Genomic DNA, 24867 nt, shown 5'->3' with positions numbered 1-24867 from the left:
CCCTCGCTGCTGGTTACGTACATTCCTTCCTTCACATTTGACTCCTTGCCTCTCTGGCCATCGTTGTCCCTTTGGGGTGTGCTCAGACAAGCGCTTCCTGTCGAGTCTGAGAGGGCTGAGAGAAATTTTGTCGGTTTTACCACACCCCAGCTGAGGTGATGTCAGCTGTAATTGTTCCAACTCAGTTACAAGCTCTCATCTGACCATAGCCTTAGCCAGAGCTGATGCTCCATGAACCAAAAGGCTGTTGGAGGTCTCCCCATTTGGCACCTTATAGCCCAAAGCATCTCTTCCCTCTGTAACTGAGCCCCTGATTTTACTGGGACTATTCCTGTAAGGTTTGCAGGCTCCAACACTAGGAATGCTCCTGTCTGCCATAAACCAGTTCAAGACAAGCCTGTCACTCCAGTTGGAGAAGACTGATGTTGCCTGCAGGTTTTGAGTGCATTAGTTCTGTCTTCCTTGCTGAGTAATCTTCTGGGAGTTGTCATTGGTGGTTTGCTATTTACTGTGTTAATTTATGGGTAAATGAAAATATTGCTGTAAATAATTGGATTTTTCCTAACAAGCTGTGTATTGCTTTAAAAATGATGAAAGCATAGCTCAGAGAAAGCTGGTTTTTTTTTTTTTCTTCTTCTAATCTGGGGAATTAACTGTATTGGTGTGCTCTAATGTGAGGTTGCATGGATCAGCAGAGCCACAGAATGGTTTTGCTTATTTAACCCTATAGTTTGGGAATTACTAGAGAAATTGTAAGTTGGATCTTCTTGCAGCTAAGCTGTCATCCTCAGAAACCTGTCTCACGCTGTGGTTTCTGTGCAAATAACTTGCTTCTGAGAATCAATTGAATTTTAAAACTTAAGGATGAACCCAGAAGTGAGTTTGCCAAATACACGCTGCAAAATTAATCCTGCTTGGGATTTACTTAAGATTTCTCTTAGATTTCCCCAAGGAACTCTTTCTGCCTTTTTCTCTCTCTCTCCAGAGAAATAAATCCTTCATAGGAGCATGAGAGAGCGCTGACTGGGCAGTCACAGCTTGAATTTATGTGAGAGAGGTTTTATTTGCTTAAGGCAAAATCATTAAATTCTTGCTCTTGTCCATAATAAGCCATCTACCTTAGCTCACCCGCTAAATACAAGGGAGTGAGGGCTCATGGGTCTTTGGTGATTAATATGCTTTGGTTCAGAACTTATAGCCTGATGCTGCCACTGGGGACTCAGACATGTGGTTAAGTTACTGACACTTACTAAGTCACGATGCATCAGCTGAGCTGCAGTAATCGACTGGGCGCACTCCTTTCCTTTGGCAAACATGAGGTAAGAGTCCTTAGTTTAAATCTCAGTGAAATACATAGAGCTAACACATTTTGAATCATGTTTGGGGTTGGGTTGGAGACGTGCAAGTGGCTGGTTACTGTGGCTCAGATGACATGTAGTAATACATCGTGTTGTAGTCACTGAACTGTGTGTTGAAGTTTCTAGTCACAAGTCTCATTTATCCCAGTGAAGTAATTGTATTTTCTGTCAGGGGACAGGCATATCTCAGAAAAAAGAATGAATTATGCTAGGTTTCTGCTAGCAGAGCACGAGAGCTGGGCACATACTCATGAGGCCTGTCCATCTGCTGTTTCAGAAAAAGGGAGTGAAGCGGAAAGCAGACACAACAACTCCCACCACCTCTGCAATCACTGCCAGCCGAAGCGAGTCGCCCACACCCCTCTCGGACCCCAAGCAGGCCAAAATCATCGCTCGACGGGAGAGCGGCGGCCGGCCCATCAAACCACCAAAGAAAGACCTTGAAGATGGAGAGGTCCCCCAGCACGCAGGGAAGAAGGGCAAACTCTCTGAGCACCTCAAGTACTGTGACAGCATTCTCAAGGAGATGCTCTCGAAGAAGCACGCAGCCTATGCATGGCCCTTTTACAAGCCTGTTGATGCAGAGGCCTTGGAATTACATGACTATCATGATATTATCAAACACCCCATGGATCTCAGTACTGTTAAAGTACGTCCACATTTACCACCTCTTTTGCAGGGTGTCACAGCCCTCTGGTTGCAGAGGACTGGCTCCTTCTGGGGGAGGGGGAAGGGACAAGGGTGGAAAACGGAACCTGTTTGGATATCACCTGGATATTTTTGTATTTTGTTTCCTTCCCCTCTCCTTTTTATCCCCCGTAAGCTGGGACATCTTTTTTTCTGCCCTGCAAAGCAGACTGTACAATGGCATCCTCTCCTCTTTGTGGATAGTCCGGCTGTTTAAACTTATGTCCGTGGGATTGTGTTGCACTCTGAGAAGAAGAGGTGCTGTATTTCATAGGATTCAATTGATAGTATCCCATTTCCAGAAACTGCTGCCTGCCTACCTGTTGGCATGATGTGTGGTCCAGATAGGCTTACGCTGAGCAATTCCAGCTGGAACGTGATGATCGCCTGGTACTTGGGGAGGGGAGGAAATACTGCGATGCTTGTGTGGTTCATGCTTGGCTCTTCAAGAGCTTAGCTTAGTATGGTCCAATATTAAAGGTGTTCTTCCTAGTAGACCAGGAGGTTTCTCTGAATCCCTCCTAAATATCCATGGAGCAAAGCTGTGGTTTTTTTTCTAGTTCTCATCTTCTGCTTGTCAGACGGCCATTGGAATCAGTGTTGGTCGAGGTGAGACGTTCTTCCGTGTGCAGGAAGTTAAGGTATTTCTGCTGGCTTTCATTAGCATGCCAGAAGTGTTTTGCTGCCGTCTGAAACAATGCCTGGGATTGTATAAATGCCTGGGTGACAAAAGGGCTGCTGCGTTTGTGATTCCTTTCATGTTCCTTGGCAAATCCTACATAGTACCTGAAAGCAGTGTGTTGTGCTCTGATGTGCCATGGTGCTGCAAGGGTGCTGACTACAGCTGCAGTATATTTATGAGTATTTTAGTTGCATTATTTGGTGGTGAGAGAATAGTTGTCATGGTCTCTGCATTGAGGATTAGACCAGGAGTTATGGTGTCTGTTTTAATTACTGTTTTGATGCTGAGGTCCTGGGTAAGTTTCCCCACAGCTCTGTGTCGTAGTTTTCCCAGTCATAAAATGGAGATAATAATGTTTAACCTACCTCACAGGGCTGTTGTGAGGACAGATATCTGGAAAGCACTAAGTACTAATTTTTATTATTGATTGGGTTTGTACAAAAAAGACTGTCTCTGAGTTGGCAGAAGCATTGGAAGCAGGCTGTGGTGGAGCTAGGCTTGGAAACCTTTCCTCTCCTGAGCTTGCAGTGCCCTTGTTTTGTTTACAAAAGCCAATGCAACGTGCAGTATTTATGACTTGCAATTAAGCTGAGCTGTGTTAAAGGCCTACAGCACTTTCCTGGGGGGATAAGAGGGCAAGGCGAAGAGTGAGTTGAGCTGCAGGCAAGAAGAGGGAGCCTGAAATACAGTGGTAAAAGCAGAAGAAATGGCTACGTTGAACATGGTAGACTACAAAGCTGGCTATCTGACTTTAATGTTCTGCTGATAGAGAAAGGTCCCAGTGTTTTCTTGCAGAAGTTTCCATTTTCTCTTGCTCTTGAGCATGGATGAGGAAGGAAGAAGCTCCCCTCAGTTTTGGTACTGCAGTGCATTAGCCATCCTGCTGATTTTGGATGCCCAGCACTGAAGGCCTACTTAATCCTTGTACGTTGTTTTAATTATATGACTTGCTGTCAGGGTCTGCTCACTTCACTTTGCATTGGAGTTGCTCTTCTCCACCAGCGTGGTGGTCCATCCGCATGGCTTGGATCACAGGCTAATGGGTAATTCAGGTCAGTCAGGAGGCCTGACTCCTGCGTGAGGCAGGGTCACTTACGCACTCTGATCTGCTCGCTTCCCAGGGGTCACCACCTTCCCAGCTCGAGTGGGTCTGACCTTGCTCCTCTGGTGCCAGGGAGTGGGCTGGGAGCAGGAATGGGTTGCAAATGGGGTTTCTGGTGTTCTTCTGTAAGTCAAAGTAGAGGTGCTGTACTTGGGTGGCACCAGGAACCTTCGTATATGATGCTCTGTTTACTGTGCATACCGTTACATTTGCCCATGCTTATCGTAGGCTACATGTCAAAGTCTGTTCTAAGAGTCCATAAACTGGCCAGTAGCTTTAAAGGAATTTCAAAATATGTCTGGTTTGAAGAAGTGACTGAGATGGGAAGAAGCATCTGTTGCTCAGTGCAACTGTTCTTTTTGTTATTATATTAGAGTGATGAAGTGCTATTGATAGCCTCATCTCTGCTAGTCTTGTGAACACAAGTTATTAGATTATCACATCCTAGCTGAACTCATTCAGTTATTGTACTGACTTCAATGGGACTGCTGGTAAACCTAGTCCTTCCAGACCTATTCTCAGCTCAGTCACACTCCCTTGTCTTCCTAGGGATGCTGTGGGTCTCCAGAGACACCTGCAGCCTGGTAGATCAAGCCCTGGGTGAATGCGGTAGGATTGGAGGTGGAGTGAGTGAAATCCTGACTCTATCAAAGCTGGTATTTCCATCTCTGGTTAGGTGGCTTCTTGCTGTAAGGGATTCTGTGCTGTATTCTGCAAAATCTAGGTGAAAAACTGTGGTTTCTGGGCTTGATGACTTCTTCACACTTAAATCTCTTCATAGTCCTGACTTCATTCTTTTAAAAAACATACACCTCTGATTGCACCTTCTCTGCAAGTGCAGGTGGTACTCTCCCTCTGTACCTTACTAGTGTAGGACAGAAAACTGGAGACGAGTGTAGGACAGAAAACTGGTCTCCACTGGAGACCCAGTGGAGTCTTTTGCATGTAAAGACTCTGCGTTTGTCTTTCCATGTGGTAGTATTTTTCTTAATAAACTTGCTTGAAGTGCTCTCTGGTACTGTTTTTTTATGGAGTGTTTTAGTGTCATTGCTCTTGGCCTGTAGATCATAGTGTGCCTTCTCTGCGATGCAGTCTATAATACATTAACTGCATGGAACAGAACCTGCCATTTGCAGGCAGTATAATTCTCCAGTGTCAGAGGCTTTCTCTGTGACTCTGAAAGGTTTTAGATTTAATTCTGCACAAGTGACAGTGGCTGTGGTAAAGCAGCACAACTAATGGCCTTCAAACTTGAAGGAATTATGTGAGAAAGTAAAACATAATCATTACTGCAGCTATAATAGATTCCCTAATACCTGGTGGCTTGTCACTTTGGCTCTCTGGTTATATGAGGTTTGATTTTCTTTAGAGAATATCCTTCATGTCCAGGAGCACTTTCTCTCAGTCTGTGCACCCAGCAGAGGTGTGCTTCAGAAGGATTTGGAGATTGTTTTCTCTGTATGGGCAGGCTGGCTGTCGTGACTGTGCCGGTGAGGGGTGGCAGGGCTGCCTCTGAGCTTGTTGCAGCCAGGAGCAATGGGGTGTGCTGCAGTGCTGTGCCGGAGCTAGGACTCAGTGGGAAGAGGCAAGGGGACAGTGAGCTCATCTCCACCTGAATTCTGTGATAGTCATCACAGAGGAGGAAAGAGCAGAACTGCTTGAAGTAAGGAGAGGAAAGGATAAAAGCACGGGGAGCGAGGGAGGCAGAGGCATGGGTTACACTTTAAAAACTAAGAGTCAGCAGCCCTAATTCATTGTAGTAGGTGAAACACTTGCTATGAAGCTGCAGTAGCACTGTGCTTTCGCCGCCCTGTCCGCAGGCAGCGAGGGCCCAGTCGCAGTACGTTCGTGTCCCCCTCTCTGATGCTGGGGAGCTTCGGCATGGGGAGGCAGGGTGCTGTGCCTGTGATGGAGCTGCGGGGAACCTGGAGCAGCTGTTCTCTTGCTCCATCCTCTGGCTGCCAGGTCATTGGAGCAGCAACGTGGATGTGTCTGCCCTTGGTTTACTCAGTGTCGAGAAAGCCACAGTCCTTGCTGTGCAAGAGGATTTATGCAAGGTGTTTACATTTGGAATGAAGTGCTACCCCCAGGGATCTAACTGTGCTCACCTTTTCATTTTCTTGCAGTGAATTGCTGTGGTTTCAGAGCAGCTGAGTTCAGGGTCTTGAAAGTGAGGAGGTGTTCTTTGGGGGAATTTTTAAAGATTTCTCTAGTTGCCCCTGTTTTAGAGTATAAATGCATCTTCACAAAGCAGCGGCTCTTGTTGACACAGTTTCTGCAAGGTGCAGTTAAGCCCCCAGAAATCAGGCTGAGTCCTCTTTAGCTGGTAGAGATGGCATTTTCTCTGCTAAAGTCGCTGGACTTGTGTGGCCCTGTCCCTCGTCGGCACCTGCCCTGATGCTGTGCCGGAGGCATGTGCTGGGAGGACAGGTTGATGTCTGGTTCAGTCGTGGAGAGGAGAGAATGGAAAAGGGGACATGCTAGATCTTCAAACATGGAAAAGACTGCAGCAAGAAGGGAGGGAACAATGTTTTTCCCTGCATCCTCTGTGGGCAGGACAAGGCTTAGCTTAGAGCAAGAGACACATTAGACATTAGGAAAGAAATTTCTGAATATTAAAGAATATTAAACAATTGCGTTGATTGATGAGGGAAAAATGAGGTTGCTGTGGTAGATATTGTGTGGGGCAAAGAATGGACTAGCTGGCCTCCCAGCACCTCTGCCAGTCCTGCTTCTCTATGACTCCTGATTTACAATTGTCAAAGTAATAGCCTTTTTCTAAGCAGCTGGAGATCTCAAAGTGAATTTGTAACCGAAGATATTCCAGCCCACCAATTTAAAGTCCTTTTTTTTTCTTTTGTTAAGTTCATTATTCTTTACAAGAAAACAAAATAAACCAGAAAGCAACAGATGAAAACTGCTGGGCTATAGAAGACTGTTGGGTTTGGATAAAAAGCGAAGCCTCAGACACTGGAATGTATTTCATAGGCAGTAATCAGCCACTGAGTGTGCCAAACAAATATAAGTGCATCAAAAAGGTCTTTCATGCAGTAAGACGTATTTTGAAATAAATGGGCCCTTTCGTTTGAACTTACGTTTTGCTTTGGAATTGGCCTGAGATGCTTTTCAAACAAGGCCAGCTCTCCTTCAGACGAGAGAGGCACAAACTTATTTCCCTTTCCATCTTTGTGCTGTGGCTCAGAGGCTTTCTCCTCATTTACTCACCAGGAGAATGAGGTTTCGTGACAGAAGTTTGACAGATGTCTGGCTGCAGGACAGCGGGGAGCAAGGCTGCAGGAATGTCACCACCCTGCGTGCAGGTCCCTCCAGAGCTGCATCCCTGGAGGTGAAATTCTGCCGTATTCAGAACAAAAACAGTTTTAGGAGTCATTGCAGTGTTTCAGGAAAGTTCCAAGGTCCGCCGCATAGCTGTGAAATACCTGTAGCTTCCACTGAATGAATGGGAATTTTGCTTGTGTTAAGGCCTGTAGCGTGGGTTACAGACCCTAGCAGCTCTGCTTTCTGCTCGGGTGGGGGCTGTCTCTTCCCCGATCACGTTTGCAGCCTGTCTGCCAGTCAGCCCTTTCCCTTTACTGGGGGATACAGGTGCACAAGACACACAAAAGGGAGGCCTGCAAGCACTTGGCAGATAGAGAATTTCTTTAAACCCAGGTCTTTTAAATGCAAATTAGATCTAGTGTTAGCTTCTTTTTCCTTTCAGCAGGAGTAATTTGAGCTAAGGTTTTATACATAGTAGTAATATATGCATAAAATCAAGTCAGTCCTAGGAATGCTGCAAACTGTTCTTTAAACCCACGTCATTCAGTCCCAAACAGCAAGACTACACTAGGAAATAATGTTATGAATAGGATCATAAAGGGTGAATTCTGTATCCGTTCTCTATCAGTTGGACTTCTAAATCAAGAGCAGGTGTTGTAGTTTAACTACCTTGCTGTAGGAATTGCCAAGCAAAATTCATGCCCTGTATTAGCAGGAAGTCAGAGTTAGATGGTCGTGATCTTTTCTGCCCTTTCGGATTTATAGGGCAAATATAACCAAGCAGCATGCAGAAATACACGCTTAAGGTACCCCTGTAATTGTAACTTGGTTGGTTGCTGACTCTCACCCTTACCATCCATGATCGTTGTTTACATTAGTTTCTGATCCAGCAAACCCTTTTTCTAAATGACTCTATTTTTTAATAAATGTGGACCCTGACAGATTTATGTAGTACTACTTAGAAAAAGAAAACTACCTGAATTTAAAATCTTAAAATGTTTAAACTGTTACGGAGCAATATGAGCTGCTTTGGTTTTCTAGCGTTTGTTTGCTTGCTTGTTTTAAAAAGCAGAAGCTGAATGTTATTTAGGAGCCCATAAGCCAGATCTAACTACTGTTCTCTTAGACAAATGTGATTTTTGAGGCTGTTCTGAGGTGTCTCCAAGATGCACGTCCTCCATGCAGTTGCTACAAATGCCTGTTGCTTATGGCTTTTTCTCCCCTTTCCCTTTGGCTTGTTTGTTTGCAGAAAAAAATGGACAGTCGAGAATACCAGGATGCACAAGGTTTTGCAGCAGATATTCGGTTAATGTTCTCTAATTGTTACAAGTACAATCCTCCAGACCACGAAGTGGTAGCGATGGCCAGGAAGCTCCAGGTAAAGGTGTTGGCAAATGCGTCTTCCAGAGTACGTTTAGTTCAGCTACAAGGTGTCAATTCAGAGATCTGGATGCGGATCTGCTTTCGGCACCAGCAGGGGAGAGTCGGTGATTTCTCCAGCCCTTGGAAAGAGCCATGATCTCTGGTGCAGAACTGTGGTGCACTTCACATGGCACAGCCCAACACCACGTTCCACCCCTAAAATGTTATAATTGTTGCTGTGTAAAGTAATCAGAGACTTTTCTTGGGCTTACAGAATATGTATGCCCATCTATACATTATTATTTACTTGTACAGCACCTTGTGTAGTGCAGTTAGACCCTGACCCATGGTGGGGTGTCTGGTGTGTGTAAAAGGCCAAAATGTGGTCTTGGTGGCTGAGGCTCCTTTTGTCACCAGTTTTTCCCCCCCCTTTTTGTAGGATGTCTTTGAGATGAGGTTTGCAAAGATGCCTGATGAGCCTGCAGAGGCCCCACCTCCGCCTCCACCAACAGCACCAGTGGTGAGCAAAAGCACAGAGAGCAGTCACAGCAGTGAGGAGAGCTCTTCCGACTCGGATAGCTCGGACTCGGAAGAAGAGCGAGCAACTCGGCTGGCGGAGCTCCAGGAGCAGGTATTGCAGCAGCCAAGCTGTGTGTCTGTGTCTGTGCAGTAGAAAGGGCATAGCAGGTGGAAAGGTTTAATTTTGTTTTGAAAAATCCCATCTAGGCTGCGATGCACCAAAGCACTCTCCCCGTCTGCCAGCTAAAGGGGAAAAACGCTCAGCTGTGAAATAAGGACATGTTGGATGTAATGTCGATTTTCTTCGAGAGGGCCATTCTCAGTGCTGATGCTCTGCGCTTCGTTCTGGGAGCCCAGAGTGTGAATGAAAGTGTGCACAATACTAGGGATCTGGGAAGAACGGAGGGACCCGTTTTGTTATGAGGGCTCAGACATCATGAAATCCGTCACAAGCTTCCTGTGGGATATTGTCCCCCTGTGCCGTATCTGTAGAAGTGAGCTGGTTTGACTGTTGTGGTTGCAAACATTTAAGCCAAGGCCTTTCTTACTCTGCGGATACACAATGCCAGATGTTACACTGCTTACGCGTGCTACCACAATACAACAAAGCATTAGTAAAGTACCTTATCTGGTGTCTCAAAGCAAGCTAGTAGGAAAGCCAAGAAGTGACCCCAGGATTCCAGAGGCCAAGTTGTCAGCACTCTAGATGGAGCTATTAGGCTTAATTTTTATTTGCCCCTGTAAAGCAAGAATGATATTTTCATTTGAGTCAGCTTCTGTGTACTTGCACTGCATTTTTTAAAGAATTTCAAATCAAAGTCTCCTGAGTTCAGTCACTAGACTGCTTGATCACTGGTTTTGGGATATACTTACATGTTGGGATGTAGAGAAAGGGTATGTGGGAGTCATCCGTTATCTTGCCTTGAAGTCTGATTGATTTTTTCACTGTTCTCCCCCAGCTAAAGGCTGTCCATGAGCAGCTAGCTGCATTGTCACAAGCACCAGTGAACAAACCAAAGAAAAAGAAAGAGAAGAAGGAAAAAGAGAAGAAAAAGAAAGATAAAGAGAAGGAAAAAGAGAAGCACAAAGTAAAAGCTGAGGAGGAGAAGAAACCCAAGGTGGCTCAACCACCAAAACAGACCCAACAGAAGAAAGCCCCAGCTAAGAAAGCAAACAGCACAACCACAGCTAACAGGTAAGAGCCTGCCTACTGCAAGTTGCCTTAAGGAGAATGTCAAGAGCTTCCCGCCCAGTTCTCCCATCCCTGTTGAATTGCTGGTGAAGCTTAATTGTCAGAGCAGTTAATTTGCTGTTGAATAGCGTCCCCATTCCCAGACAACGCCAGGGAGTCTTTAAGTTAGAGCTGGCAGGGAAACCATCGTATTTCCACTGAGCAACTCTCTTAGAATCCCTGCCTGCCCACTCTTAGATAAGGTTTTGCTTTTTGCCTTTTGCACAGCCAGCAAGAACGTGCCATTTTGTTGCTGCTCCCCTGCTGCTATATGGGCTTGTTGTCATGCCTCACAGGGTTACAGTATAATAGGAGTAGAACAACTGATCTCAGATTTCTGAACTTTTTCCGAAGTTGTGGTGCTGTTCAAGCCATCTGGCTAGCGGTTCAAAGCCAAGAGCATTGGGATGTTTGTTACAAGGCAGGCAGAAAAAAACCCGAGAGTTCATTGCTTGTATATACCCATGAATGTTTCCATGTTTGCCAACCCCCCAGGCAGCCCAAGAAAGGAGGCAAACAGGCATCTGCAACCTACGATTCAGACGAGGAGGAGGAAGGTCTACCCATGACCTACGATGAGAAACGACAGCTCAGCTTGGACATCAACCGCCTGCCCGGGGAGAAGCTAGGCAGGGTGGTGCACATCATCCAGTCACGGGAACCTTCCCTCAGAGACTCCAATCCCGACGAGATAGAAATAGATTTTGAAACATTGAAGCCCACAACTTTACGAGAACTGGAGAGATACGTGAAATCTTGTTTACAGAAAAAACAAAGAAAACCATTTTGTAAGTTACCTTCTGGGGCACACATTCCCCCACCATCTCTTGGGCTCAGCTTTGGAGTCAGGGCATGTGTGTTGGGATTGTCTTACCCGGCTGTTGGGTATGTGATGACAGGGATTTTTATAGATTCTTTTCTCCCAAGAAAATGTACAGAACCTTTCTATTTTTCTTGTTCTTTCTTCCCGTGATGTCATGCCATGGAGACCTGGAGGACTACTGTGTTCCTCTGCAAGACTGGTGTGATACCTTTTATTACTTGTCTAGAATCTAGAAGGCACTATAAAGGTTTCAGTTTCATTTTGTTAGGTGCTATGTTGCGTGTATTTGGAAGGATCAGTTTCTTGTCCTGAATGGTTTAGCATCTAATTAGGAAGGAAACAAAAAGCATGATTGGGATCCAAAACACCGAGGCACTACATAACTCGCACAAAGTCACCTGGGCAACCTGTGGATTCCGAGTGTGTCTGAGTTGTACATTCACCCCCAAACTGCTGCTCTTTGATGGCGTGATCACCATATTACCCTCAGTCTCTGTCAGAGCAGAGGATTAATGTTGATGCGCTGCTGAGTGTACGGTACAGTATGGGACAGACTCTTCTCTGTGCCTCGTCGACAGAGGGGGAATTGGTGCGGCCCTTTCAGAGTTTAGCTCCAGCTGAATAGCAATAGGATCACTTACCTGAAGTGGTCCTGGCTCTGTCCATCTGCTTGGCCGTTAAGAGGGAGTTGTCCTGTTAAGAGTGTAACACAGTAGCTGCTCACAGCTCTTGCAGAGCACCTCCATTTCCGCACCACAGGCCTTGCAGGTAGGCCTAAGGAAAGCTCAGACTTTGACTATTCTTTTTGCTTTTTAATACACTGCTTTGGTTTTTGTTTTTGTTTTGTTGGGTTTTTTTCCCCTGATTCCTGCACTGTTGCTCAGGAAAAGATTTTCAGAGTGGGCAGGAGCAAGAAGCATCCCTTGTTTTGGAACCAACGTGTAGAGTAACGCAAATAATCTCAGATGTCTGTCTGTCTGCTCCTCTGAAACTGGTACACCCTGGGCTGGCAGGCTGGCATGCCTGACCCCAGCTGGACTCTCCTGCTGTCCACTCTCTATTGCAATGCTCAGTTTTCGGGGACGCACACTCTTAGGACTGTGCTTTCCAATTTTTTTTTTATTTTTTTTTTTTAAATCATTGCTTTAGAACAGTGCACAGAAATGTAGGTATTTCCTTGCTGGATCAGGCCAAATGTCTGGCTCCTGTCTTGTGCTGCTGATACTGGCCAACACCTGTGTTCAGTTACCCCTCCTTTGGAGGCATATTGCTTCTGCTCGGAAGCATGAGTACTGCTCGTACTTCTCACCATTTCCATCCTAACTGATGCAGCTACATTCTTGTTGTCTGCCAGCCTTTGCCTCGGTTGGTTTTTAATTTGTCCTCTTTGTTTTGTTTTAGATTTAAAGCAACATAAACCACAGTAGATTCTTGCATGAGGTATCTTTAGTTATAATGGCAGATGCTTACTTCTGACAACCTTTAATGGGACACTTTATTTTACAGGGCAGAAAACCCATGTAACAATTCTGTAATTACAAATGTGTAACTATTGACCATATAACTGGCTGGTAAGTAACCTGTAACTACAAGGTTATTACATGGATATTTCTATCTTCTAAAATACTTTCCAGAAGGTCTGTCTTAAAAAGTGCATGTTACAGGATGATGGTGATTCGATGATCTAGACAACTTCATGCATTGTCCTCTATCTGGGATGTGTAGTTGCTGCGTGGTCACTTGATCTTAGCAGTGTCATTGCTGAGTGGTTGCACAGATTTACGTGCCCTGTAAAATAGTGATGTCCACTCTTTGTCGCCTGCGACCATGCAGTTTCAGAAATTGTGCATTCCTCCTCCACAGCTGCAGGTGGCAAAAAGCAAGCAGCAAAGTCAAAAGAAGAGTTAGCTCAGGAAAAGAAGAAGGAACTAGAAAAACGGTTACAGGATGTCAGTGGGCAGCTAAACAACAACAAGAAACCTGCCAAGAAAGGTAATGGCTTGGATTTTACTGTGCTAACAACGTCCAAAAAGTTGTGTATGTAGATAGACTTCCTCACTGAGGCAAAACTGCCACCTTGTTGTAGTCTTCAGTTTATCTCTGTGGTAGTTACCCGAGTTGGTCACTAGTGTAGGGGCACAGCGAGCTGCTGCTGGGCACTGAGCTTCCATGTGGGGGCTGCTTTGGTGCCTGCCCAGGTGGAAGCTCTCCTGGGTTGTGAATGTGGAGTGTCTTGGAGGCAATTCATCCTTCAGAGGGGGGAGGCTCATCTGCTCTGTGTTAGGCTGTGCAGGACTGTGCATGCAGACCAGTAGTGCAGAGCATTTAATGGATGAGTTTTGTCCGTTGTGGGATTAAAAAAGCCCAGTCCCCGATGGGGTACAAAAGGTTCCTCCAGTGCGAACTAAGCTGCTTCCAGCCTCACACAAGTCAGGGTTTTCCTGGGTTCAGAGGTTGCACTGAAGCATGCAGGTCCGTGGACACAGCTCCGCAGGTGCTCTGCTCTCCTGTGCGGATCCCAAACTTCCGTGGTCACCTGCAGCCTGAGAAGCCATGACATCCACTGACAGGACAGGCCTCGCTGCAGCAAGCAAAGGCGGTGGGCAGATACGCTGCCCAGGCAAAACAAAGTTGTGAACGAAGCCACAGAGGATGAAGGCTGTAGCAAGCCTTCTCTAGGTCAGTTCCTGGCAAGTAACCACATCGCTGCCTTCTTCCCCGCAGAGAAATCTGGCTCAGCTCCCTCCGGAGGCCCTTCCCGGCTCAGCAGCAGCAGCTCCTCCGAGTCCGGGAGCAGCAGCTCCAGCGGCTCCAGCTCGGACAGCAGCGACTCGGAATGAGTTACGGACACTTACACACAAAACACAAAACGGACATCACCCTCACCGATGCTCTGCAGTGTTCCTTTCTCTCATTAATATACTGCTCTTGTTCCACGGTGGTCAGTTTTTTTTTTCCTCTCTTTGACTTTTTTATTTTGTTTTTTAATTCAGTGTTATAAAAGGTATCTTCCATTTTTTTGGGGGTCACTCTTTCATAGGTCAAAGATCTTTGCGTGTGCGTGCGTGTGTGACTAGACTTTATGACAAATAGTTCCCTTTGCATAAAGTCTCTAAAATACATTTTATCTGAAGAAGATTCGTTGGAAGAACTTTGAACTCTTAGCAGGAGATAAATAGAAAATTCTGCAAGGTTTGTAGTACATTTTCCTCCCGCCCCTTCCCTCTCCAGAATGTTCTCTCTTAATAAGCCTGCCTGGCTCACACAAGGTAAAAAAATCTTTTTTTAAAGAAATCTCTGTAAAATGGTACTGTATCTGAAAGATGTTAGCTTTTGAACTAGTTGGTGTATTTGTTATTAGCACTAGTATTCTTAATCTCGAAGTCTACAGTGTGATGAAAATGTCAGATGCTATCATCTTTTTACATAAAAAAACAACAAAAACAAAAAAGTTCTCATGTACTGTGGATTGCTAACATGCTTTTTTTTTTAATCTTGGTAGAGGCATAGGCACCTGTTCAGGAAGGTATTTAAGCATGAATTTAAGCACATGAGCAGTATACGTGGTTGCATTTCTTGTTTTTTCCATTGAAAATTTTAATTTTTCTTGGGGATATGTTGGGAAGAAGGAAGGCAAGGGACACTCATGTTTCTTGGGAATGTTATTTTTGACATCGAATAGATAATTTCCAGGAAATGGACACTCTATGAAAGTTTTCATTTAATTAAAAACAGCCTTTGGCTGAAAGTTCTCAGCCTGACCTCAGAGTGATCCCTGCAGAGTGACCAAGGCAAGTCATGTGCCCATTATTAGATGCATGCTTAAGTACTTTCTCCATGACAGGCACCTCAGTCTGGGCTTAAAATAAAGGAGCACTTGAGCTCCGGCTGAGGCTGAGCTGGCAGAGGACTTGGAGAGGGACGTTGTGTGTGTTTGGGTTGGGTTTTTTTCCCTCCTTAGCGTTTCAGTAGTGAGCTCCTAGAAAGGGAATGCTACTTCTGTGTCATGCAGGGTGCAGGTTTCCAGACACTGAAGTGCTTACCTCAATAAAAATAAAAAAGAGGGGAGGGAGAAAAAAAGAAAAGAGACAGTTTTTTAAGGCTTGCAATTTTTTTAGTCCAGCCTAATGTTTTGACCTGCATTGCTGCAATACACTCTGTTTTAACTGTCCCTGATTTCGTGTATATACAAGTACTTTATTTATTAAACACCATTGGTCATTTAAAACGTGCTAAAAAAATAACAAAAGCAAAGCTGCATTATGCAGACCAGCAGAAGGGCAGACTTTAAATGTGGTTTGAACCAGATTTAAAACAAAAAAAGCAATTAAAAATCTGCGACTTTATTTAAATCCGATGGACTTTATACCTACAGGTGCTACAGTCCAGTCTATCGTGTGTCTGGTGCTCTGTCATTCTTGGTGTGTTCTTTTTTGGTTTTGTTTTCTCTCTTTGTGTTTTTACCCCAGCCCCCTTTTTTCCTGTTTTGTACAGATTTTGGAGACGTAAGGTAGATACAATTTCTCGATGCAACACATAATTATTTTCTCGGTAATATTTCCAGAGGTCCTTCTCCCCTTGTCTTTTTTGTTTTTTTGTGTAGAACAGTGGTTTCTTTCTTTTATAATCTAATTTTAGGAAAACACCAGTTCTATAACTATATAAAATTTGTAATCTAAGGGGCAGAAATTTACTGTAAATTCTTAACTTTTTATTGTAAAGAAAAAATCTACAGAGTTTAACAGAAAGTTATGCCTTTCCCTCTCCCAGCACCAGCTTCTAAGGCTGCCTCTCTACTGTTGGGGTAGCCCTAAAATTCACCCTGCTGCGGTCTCTAATAATGGTTTGGCAGAGGCCCTGTGGTGCAGATTGCACCAGCTTTTATTTTTCATGTAGGCGAGTGGCCCTGGAGGACTCCTCAGCCCCAGCACACGATTGCCACTGCACGCTCAGCCTCCCAGGAGCTGGGACAGGGGATGGCGTGCTGGGATGTGCGGTGTCCGGGGCTGTCCCTTTGCTGGAAAGCTGGCTGAGCACAAGGCCAGCCTGTTGTTAGCACTCCATGGCTTGCACTTCTGACTGCATCCGCACTCAGCTGCCAGTCACTTACTGCCCATCAACTGAGGTGTTGGGTACTAAAACACTTAGACACTTAGGTGATGGAATTATCAAGAATTTTACTCGTGTGTCTGTCTTTAAAAGTCTGTCTTTCAGAGATCAGCATTTCAGAGTGTTAGGATGTGCGTCTCATACAGCTGACGTGCCTCTGTCCATGTCTTACCTGTCTAGTGACAGTAACACACTCTCCACAGTTTGCTGCAGAAAAGAATTCCATTTTTTTTTTGCTGAAGGGCTGAGACTGCGATGCTGTGTTCCGTGAGGCACTGAGTTCCTCCTGAAGTTGCTGGGCCTCCTTGGCTCATTTTGCAGTCACTAAGGTGCTTGGCCCATTGGCAGGAGGCTCTCGGGTCTTTGCAGATTGTTTCCCATAGTATTTGAAAGTGGATGAATTAGGGTGGTTCTTACTGAAATTAAGGATTTTTCTTTTCCATTAACCGTGGAGTTATTTTTAGTTCCTATATTTTTTTTAATTCTGCCCTTAAAAAAAATCTTCACCTAGACAGATCCTTGGTAATGTATTTTCAGAATTTACTATGAGGAAATATAATAAACACCTAACTGAGAGCTTAGTTTTTTTTAATGGGGTTGGGTTTCATCTGTGTTTCTCCTATTGTCTGAGACTTGTGTTATCAAAATCAACTAGAATTTCAGTTAAAATAATTGCAGTCAATTCAATACTGTGACAGCTTGGACGAACAACCTCCCTGTTTTCCCTGCCTGAAACCTTTTCCCGTGCGCACTAACCGGAGCTGTGCCATTGACGTGACGTGGTGTTTGCTCCTGTGGAGAGCAAACCACAGCTGGTGTTGGAGGCAACAGCAGCCTGCCCGGCAGCTGCTCTCGCCAGCATCACTGCAACACAGAGCCCATGGACCTGGCTCTGCAGCGTGAGCATGCCACCATCCTCCGACATCAGGGACAGCCCCGCTGACCACAGCCCGGGTATGGATGTTCCTCCAGGATGCACAGGTCTGTCCCACCAAAATCAGTGGGAAGGTTAGAGCCAAAGGGTCTGGGAGCAAGCATGAAGCGATGGAAAGGCGCCTGGTCTGAGACTGCTTGAAGCGCTGGAGGAGGACCCCTATTTTGGTTGGCAAACCTGTCCTAGCTTGGGGATTTGCAAGGAAAACAAGGAACCAAAACCACCGAGGAATATGAAGAACCACCTGCCTATCTTTGATATACCCAGCTGCGACTTGGGCTGCCATTTACTGGGAAGCTTTGTTTTCATGGAAAGTAAGGTGTTCCCTATGAACTGGCAGTTCCCAGGAGAAATCCATTGGGGCGTGACCCTCATTTCAGGAAAGAAATTGGTGATTCTTCATTTCACAATGTTGTTCTTACACTCTCTCATTTTCATGTTGTTTGTAGTGCTCACTATCTCCCGGCATGTCAGTAGTGGTGCCTCTTGTATCTCCAGATCAGAGTGTCTCCAGGAAAGAAGAGATGTTTTCAGTCCATAGTAAGTAGCAGCAGCCCTTAATGAGTTGGAAACTGAAACAACAGAGCATTTCTTTAACTGAGTTTGTATTGCATGACATGTCAGTATGGATGTCATGAAATAACTTTGAAATGATCAAACATACAGCATTTGAAATAACATTTTTAAACTTACGAGTAAAAAAAGATTGAAATTTTTATGGTAGAATTTTTCTTGAACGAACAAAGTTTAACTTTGTTTTCCAGGGGAAGCTTCACTGAAATCAGTATGATTTCATATGTATACTTACACGCAAATAGTTTTATTGAAACTGTGTTTTCTGACAAGTTCCTGTTTTGACAAAACAGTATCTGACCAGACCTACTGTCAATCAACCAGCATTACTGCACCTTTAAAAACTTTGTTCGACTCTATCTGATTGTAAGGTCAGCCTGTTCCTTGGCATGCCATCGGGCGTAGGCTCAGTGGGACCAGAGGGAGATCCGCATCCCGTGGGCTCCGGCCCTGATCCATCTACTAAGGGAACCTGTTGCATGCAACAGTTTTCTGCTAACCAAATGTTGTCTGTACAAAATGATTTCAGTTTTGTATCGATGTGATTTTAACCTTTCCTACCGACAGGGTTTGTAACTGTAGAACTGAGATTTCGGGACTATGTAACCGTTGTTGGTGAGTGTGCGTATAATAGATGCACGCACCCACCCACACACATACACAAGCACGTGTGTGCGTGTATATATACAAATTAGTTACCCAGTGAGGTCTCTTTCCATGTTCTCTATGTGGTAGAAGCAGACTGCAGTTACCTGATCTAGTTCTTTCTCTGTTTTGGGGACTCTTAGACCAGTTTTTAGTTTTTTCCTTGTTTTGAAAGGAATGATGTTTTCTAAAGTTGGGGTTGGAGCTAGGGGGAAGGGATCGGGGCATGATGAAGAAAAACCACAACCTTTTTAGTACCGGGTTTTAAAAAGACACATTCTCAAATGTGAGCAGTTGTCACTAGGGCTAACTGTGGGCAGGCTCTGCATTGTTGAAGATAAATTTAGGGTTGAGAATTCGTTACACTAGCAGCATTATCTTGCTTGTAAAACAATGAGATGCATTTTTTTAAAGAAATGGTATTTGCATATCTTTTTAAATGTCATTTTTAAAAACAAATAAACCACCAGCTAGGATTTGACACAGGCCACTTAAAACTTACCCCTGATTCTGGCATAACCAATCCAGAAAGATTTGTTGTTGTATTTTTGGTTTGGTTTTTTTGTGTTTTTTTTAATATTTAAAAAAAAATGTTACTTTTCTGTATGATGTGCATGCAAATTTACCGTAACTCTTTTTCTTAAAACTTTTTAGTGCCATTTCTAGTATATTCCTGTAAATGTCAGTTACCGAAAAGAAATGAGTCAATGTAAGTAGTTTAGCTTGTTTATTGCAAATTGCTGGCCTCAAACACAACAGAATTGAAAAAAAGAGTTAGAAAGTAATCTTTGATGTTACTGGTAATCATGGACCCTGGTCCTGGGGCATTTGTTTTGTTTTCATAATAAAAAGAAAAATTGTTTTGTGTGTGCAGTTTGATCCCATGTTTTCCCCTCTTCTCTCCCTTTCCCTTTCCTCATCTCCTTTTTCAGGTGTTGCGCTTGCTCCAGTTGAAAACCTGTAGGGCTTTGATCGAGCAGTCAGTTGAGTAGCATTGCTAAGAGACATAAATATACCAAGCGTCCTAGTGCCACGAGTACTGAAATGATTTGGAAGTAATTTTGCAAGTCCAGCCGTTGGCGCTGATGGAGTGCCACGTGAACGGGGCGAGCTGCCTTCGGAGCAGGGGCCAGTCTGGCCTGGGTCTCTGGATCACAGCTCGGTCCCTGGTGTAGGCATGCTCAGAATACACCTTTCTGTGTGCAAGGGAAGCGCTCGGGCTGCTTCAGTGCACCCGGGCAGCCAAGGAAGGACTTTTCCTAGAAGCCCACAATCTGGAGGGGTCTTAGATTATGTGAGGATTGCGTTTGATTGAGGTAAGTTCAGCTGAAAAAGAGGAGATAAAATTTCATCTAGATGTAATGCTGACTACTCTCAGGCCAGTAGGACCTGAAGGAACCAGAGGGACTTTCTCACTGGTGCTGGTCGGCGAGCCCAGGGTGACCGGGACGTGGCAGGCGCAGCTGGGAAAGGGGGGGCCCAGAGGGGCTGCTCACATTCGCAGCAGTCTTGACATTACTGTGTGGTGGCCAAAATCTATTTTGGTCACTGGAGAGGGTTCAGGTTGGTTTGGCTGTTTGGCTTTCGCACATGCGTGCCTGGTGGTTTATTTATAAGGTAAGTGTTACAACAGCCAGGTTTCCCCAGGGTTAATCTTTCTCTAACCCTGTTCCTGCTCACCGGGTTTAAAAGACATCATCTCTCTAAGGCTTTGGCAAACGTGTTTTGCTCGGCTGTTGTGTCAGTGTAGCTGTGTGTTGGATCAGTGATACCCCAAAGGAAATGCTTGTTCAACCCGTCCTCTAAAAATCTCCTGTGAGGCAGGTGCCCCAGAGGAGGATGTTTTCTTCGGCATGTACTCGTGAGATCTCTAGGGGCATCAAGCGGTGCTGCTTCTTACAGCCTCGGAGGAGGCTGAGGACGGGCAGAGCACGGCTGAGGTTCGGCTCGCGCCAGTATCTGTGTCGACAGAGGTTGTTGCATGTGTGACATCCAGAGGTTCTCCTCGTCCCTGAAGGCACCACCAAGGCTTGGGAACCTGGAGGAGCCTCCTGCAGACACGGCCGGTCTTCACAGGTGGAGTGGTGTGACTTTGGAGAGGGAGCTTACCCACAGCCCCACCAGTAACCAAGGCAGTTCCCAACTGGGAGAAACTGCCTCTCTGCTGAGCTTTTCCTCTTCTGCCTGGGTGGGGATTGGGAGTGATAATGGCTGTAATCCTCCAACGTGCCAGAGATTAACACACAGAAGAAAAAACAGCTGCTCGTGATGATGCATTCAAATCATTTTAATGCACTTTATCAAAGAGGCTACGACAGCATTTTAAACGAGTGCATCGACACTACATGACTGGCTTACAGAAATGCTCGCCCGTAGCAGCCACTCCACGAACCTGCTGTGACTAAGAAGGACACACAGATATGGAAAGTATTAATACAGTCACATTCACAGAGAGATGGAAGAACAAGTCACGCTCTTCCTCTGCTGTCATGTCCAGCCTCAATCCTGGAAGAATTTATGCACATACTTAAGTTTTTATTCTTGTATAGTTCAATTAATGCTCGTCAAATAACTGAATTTTGGTTTACCAGCCACATAAACAAAAAGAGACTGATTATACCCAAAATAATCAACTTTCTTACTGAAATTAAAAAAACAACACAAACTTTTTCTATAAGAAAAGTAAAGAAAATGAACAGCTGGTTTTGAGGATGTGCTGTTCCTTAAACTCCCAGAGTTCGCGTGCTCCCCTGGGCTGCTGGAAAGGCCCTGAACCCCCCTCTCCTGCCTCACCAGGTCCTGTCCACGTGCAGTGTCCAGGGGAGCTCGCGGAGCAGCCTCCTGCCCGTTTCTGTACGTAACTGCCCGTGCTCTGGGCCAGGGTGCTGCCTTGGTCAGGCTCATGGAGTGCTTTTTCCCCAGCTGAAAAACATCTCTTCACCACAATACTTCTCGTCCAGAGCTACCCCTGGCAAGATCAAGAGGGCTGTTTGAGCGCACGGAGCAATGCACAGGTCTGCGAAGCACTGAGGTCCGTCAGCGGGTTTAGTTTTATGAGCACACACGTGAGTTACCAAACACCAACACATGCATAAATAGTACTTGGAAAAAAATGAGCTGCCTCTGGTTTGCAGTGCGTACACGTGCTATGGATCGGGGCTGAGTACACCAAACCTCAACCATCTCACGTTAAAATAGGTACGTTCTGCTCAGCGCATGGAGTGCAGCAAGCTTGAGGGTGTGTGGTAGCGTGTAACACACACGGGAGAGGTGGAAGAGATTCTTCTTCACTGTTATTAAAAAAAACAATAAAGTGCTTGAAAAACGCGAGAGAGGTTTTAGATAAATATAATAAGAAGTAACGACTGTGCCTAATTTTAGGCAGGTAAATAATCCATGCTGAAGTCAACATCAAATACTGATTTGCTTGAAGCTAAGCCCACCCCTAAACGCTGCTGGATTAGGCGTGCAGGGCTGCAGGAGGACATCCTAGGTAGGATGCAAGGGCAGCCTGTGACCTCAGCCCGATGTTACGCTTTAATCCTGAACCCTGGGCACACAGTCAGCACCCCTGGAAGCGGTACTGCTTTGTTTTCAAGAAAGACTGAGGTGCTTGCTGGGTTGAGTTCCTCAGCTTGGTCTTGCCTTGAGCAAGTTAGGGACTTGGCTCTGATGGAAACAACCTGAAAGCAGTCTCTGTTCCCAAGAAGTGCCATTGTAGTATTTTTCCCTCCTAAAATCCTTCAATTAGCTGAAACAAACACTCCCAGACACAACTTCTACAGTACATGCACCATATCTACTGCCTGACCCGTGTCAGAAGGTAAACCCTTCCAAGCTACCGCATGCATTAACACCTCAATGCAAAGCAGACTTGGGTTTGCTGTTTGCTTCCGTAACCGATCCCCAGGGGCAGGTCCGTGCGGTGTAGGAGTTCCTGCAGGTCCCTTAGCAGGAGATGTGTGTATTTACAGGAGCTTTCTGTATTTACAGGAGCTTTCTTCCTGCTGCTCTCCTGGGCCCGTCCCTGGGTATCTGGCTGCGCGCAGGGACTCAGCTCCACCGCCGCCCCAAGTCCTGTCTGCTGCTTCCACCACCCCAGACCGTGGCATCGGCGAGGACCCTCTGCTTTGCGCAGGACGGGCCCACCGCACGCCTCTCCTGCCAGGTGTCTGGAAGGCTGAGGTGAAATCCTCCATATGTTCTTCCCCTCTTCTCCCCCCCACTACATCACTCCGTTACCTGGTTGTACGAGACCACTTCCAGGGCAGTAATTAAAGGGAGACAGGGCAAGCAGAACGAGTTAACAGCCGGGTGGTTTTGCAGATCACCTTCTAAAACCTCAGCCGTGATGGAAATGGACCTGCGCCTGCCTCTCCCCCACCGGCGTCCGCGGAGCTCTGGCAACGTGTGAGGATGTGCCGGTACCGGTGCCTGCTGGGGCCGGCTCCCGCACGGCAGCGCGTCTCCCACCGCGCACACGGCCCAGCACCGACCCTGGCAAGACGCGAGGCAGCACGCACGGGCTCCTGAGCTCCAGAGAGGCTGGTTTTGTTACACGCACTCGATAACATGCAAAATCCAACGCTACCAACAGCGAAAACAAACGTAAACTTCCGACAGCCTTTCTGGCCTGCCCGCAGACACGGCGGGAGCCGCAGGTCTGTTGGGAGCGTGCTGCAAACCCATCTCCCCCACCTTGACGCAAGTCTGGTTTGTCTCCACGTGTGGATTTCTCATGCAAAACCACCCAAATTACATAATAGCGCAAAACTTCGACTGCCCCGTGTCCCTGGGGGCATCCAGCTTGTTTTTGTCCCGCACCAGGATGGCTTCGTTGCCGTACTGTGAGTACCACATGCTCCGACTCCGGCTCAGGTAGGTGTTGGGGGGGGCCGACTCCAGCTTCTGCTGCTGCTGCTGCCAGATGAGCAGAGAGGTGTCCCTGTACCGCAGCCGGGCGTAGCCCTCGGACAAGGCTTTTTCGGGCAGGGGCACCCTCCCGTTCATTACTTTGTCAGTCATCTGCTCAAGGATGGCTCCAAGGACGAGAGCTCCTTCCCGGCGGCTCCGAAATACGCCGTGCTGAGTGGGTCCAGGCCGACGGCTGCTGCTCCAGACTCACGGGAGAACATCCCCGGGGGATAAATCTCTCGGGATCCAGGAGCCGTTGGTGGATGCAAGCACCGCTCAGGAGAGGGAGCGGGGATACGCGCGCCCAAAAATCACAACGGGCAGCCTGGCCTTGCTTAAATAACAAGCCAGGACTTCCGAAAGCTTCTCCAGTGGTGACGCCGTGGCGTGTTCCATCGTGCGAAGGGACCACGCGCACACCGGCTGCTTGTTGTTGAGACTCCACGAAGTATCCCGAGATGCAGCTGGGCCCAGCTGGGCCAAGCAGCTCTGGATGAGTTTTGCTTCCCTGAAGAACGGATCCCGAAGCCGCAGGGCAGACGTAGGAGGTGCGACCTAAGGGGTCACCAGCGCCCGGGCCCACGCGTGAGCTCCCCGCCCGGGCTCCGCGCTGAGGCCAGGCTGATGGAGGAGCTCGGCCAGCCCCCGGCGCAGGGATGCAGGAGAAGATGCTGCCTCCAGCCCCGGTTATGGTACCCGAGCCAGGGCGCCCATCGCCTCCCGACGGCTTCGAACCTGGGGGGCACAGCCAGAGTCACCCCAAGGGCTGCCAGCGGGGGTCCCCCCACCTCCCCGGCACCACCGAGCCCCCCCACCTCCCGCCCGACCCCCTCCACCGGCACCGCACACCCGCCCGCGGCCCCCCCGCCCGTTTCCCGCCCCCCCCCCCCCCCCCCCCGCGGGGCACCCCCACCCCTCCGTGCCCCCCGCCCGCGCCCTCCGGCCCCACCGTGCCCGCGCTGCTGCCCCGGCCCGGCCCGGCCCGGCCCCGCTCGGCCCAGCAGCCGCGGAGCCGCCCCCGCACGCGTCACGGCGGGAGGAGCCAGCGCGTGGGGGGGGGGGGGGGCGCGGGGCGGGGACGCGGCGGCGGAGATCACGGGGGGGGGGAGCACGGAACTGGGGGTCCCCGGGCGGGGTGCGGGGTCCGGGGCACGGCACTGGGGGTCCCCGGGCGGGGTGCGAGGTCTGGGGCACAGCAGTGGAGCACCCCAAGTGGGGTGTGTGGGTCCGGGGCACGGCCGTGGGGCTCCCCACGCTGCGTACATGGGTCCCTCGGGTGTCAGCACCCTCTGGGTACACGGAGCGTTTCCGAGGGACGCCCAGCCCCGAGTGTGCAGGGCCCGGGGCATCGCAGCGTGCCCTGGCTGCCAGGAAGGCCAGTGGTGTCCTGGGGTGCATCAGGAGGAGTGTGGGCAGCAGGGCGAGGGAGGTTCTCCTGCCCCTCTGCTCTGCCCTGGTGAGGCCCCATCTGCAGTGCTGTGTCCAGTGCTGGGCTCCCCAGTTCAAGAAAGATGAGGAGCTACTGGGGAGAGTCCAGCGCAGGGCTATGAGGATGATGAGGGGACTGGAGCATCTCTCCTACGAGGAGAGGCTGAGGGAGCTGGGCTTGTTCAGCCTGGAGAAGAGAAGGCTGCGAGGGGACCTTAGAA

At 47.4% G+C, this 24867-nt stretch overlaps 2 protein-coding genes across 2 annotated transcripts in view; one reads left to right on the top strand and one right to left on the bottom strand.

Moving 5' to 3' along the window:
* The window catches only part of BRD3 (bromodomain containing 3), a 50220-nt gene extending 31059 nt beyond the window's left edge, over positions 1-19161 (top strand). Inside the window, exons 7-13 of the mRNA XM_075439076.1 lie at positions 1636-2007; positions 8358-8486; positions 8910-9101; positions 9949-10184; positions 10716-11008; positions 12907-13035; positions 13768-19161. Coding sequence (XP_075295191.1) covers positions 1636-2007; positions 8358-8486; positions 8910-9101; positions 9949-10184; positions 10716-11008; positions 12907-13035; positions 13768-13883 — 1467 coding nt within the window. The 3' untranslated portion in view covers positions 13884-19161. The remainder of the gene's footprint in view (positions 1-1635; positions 2008-8357; positions 8487-8909; positions 9102-9948; positions 10185-10715; positions 11009-12906; positions 13036-13767) is intronic.
* Positions 19162-20585: 1424 nt separating this feature from the next.
* On the bottom strand, positions 20586-24241 carry BRD3OS (BRD3 opposite strand). Its single transcript, XM_075439725.1, has 2 exons — positions 24168-24241; positions 20586-23953 (listed from the first exon to the last, which is right to left on the bottom strand). Exon 2 carries the CDS (start codon positions 23327-23329, stop codon positions 23060-23062), a length of 270 nt encoding a protein of 89 aa, XP_075295840.1. The 5' UTR covers positions 23330-23953; positions 24168-24241; the 3' UTR covers positions 20586-23059.
* Positions 24242-24867: the final 626 nt, after the last annotated feature.

Source organism: Opisthocomus hoazin, chromosome 19 (assembly GCF_030867145.1).
Source record: "Opisthocomus hoazin isolate bOpiHoa1 chromosome 19, bOpiHoa1.hap1, whole genome shotgun sequence".
Lineage (NCBI taxonomy): Eukaryota > Metazoa > Chordata > Aves > Opisthocomiformes > Opisthocomidae > Opisthocomus > Opisthocomus hoazin.
Note: the sequence above shows the minus strand (reverse complement) of the source record. Positions and strands in the feature narration are given on the sequence as shown.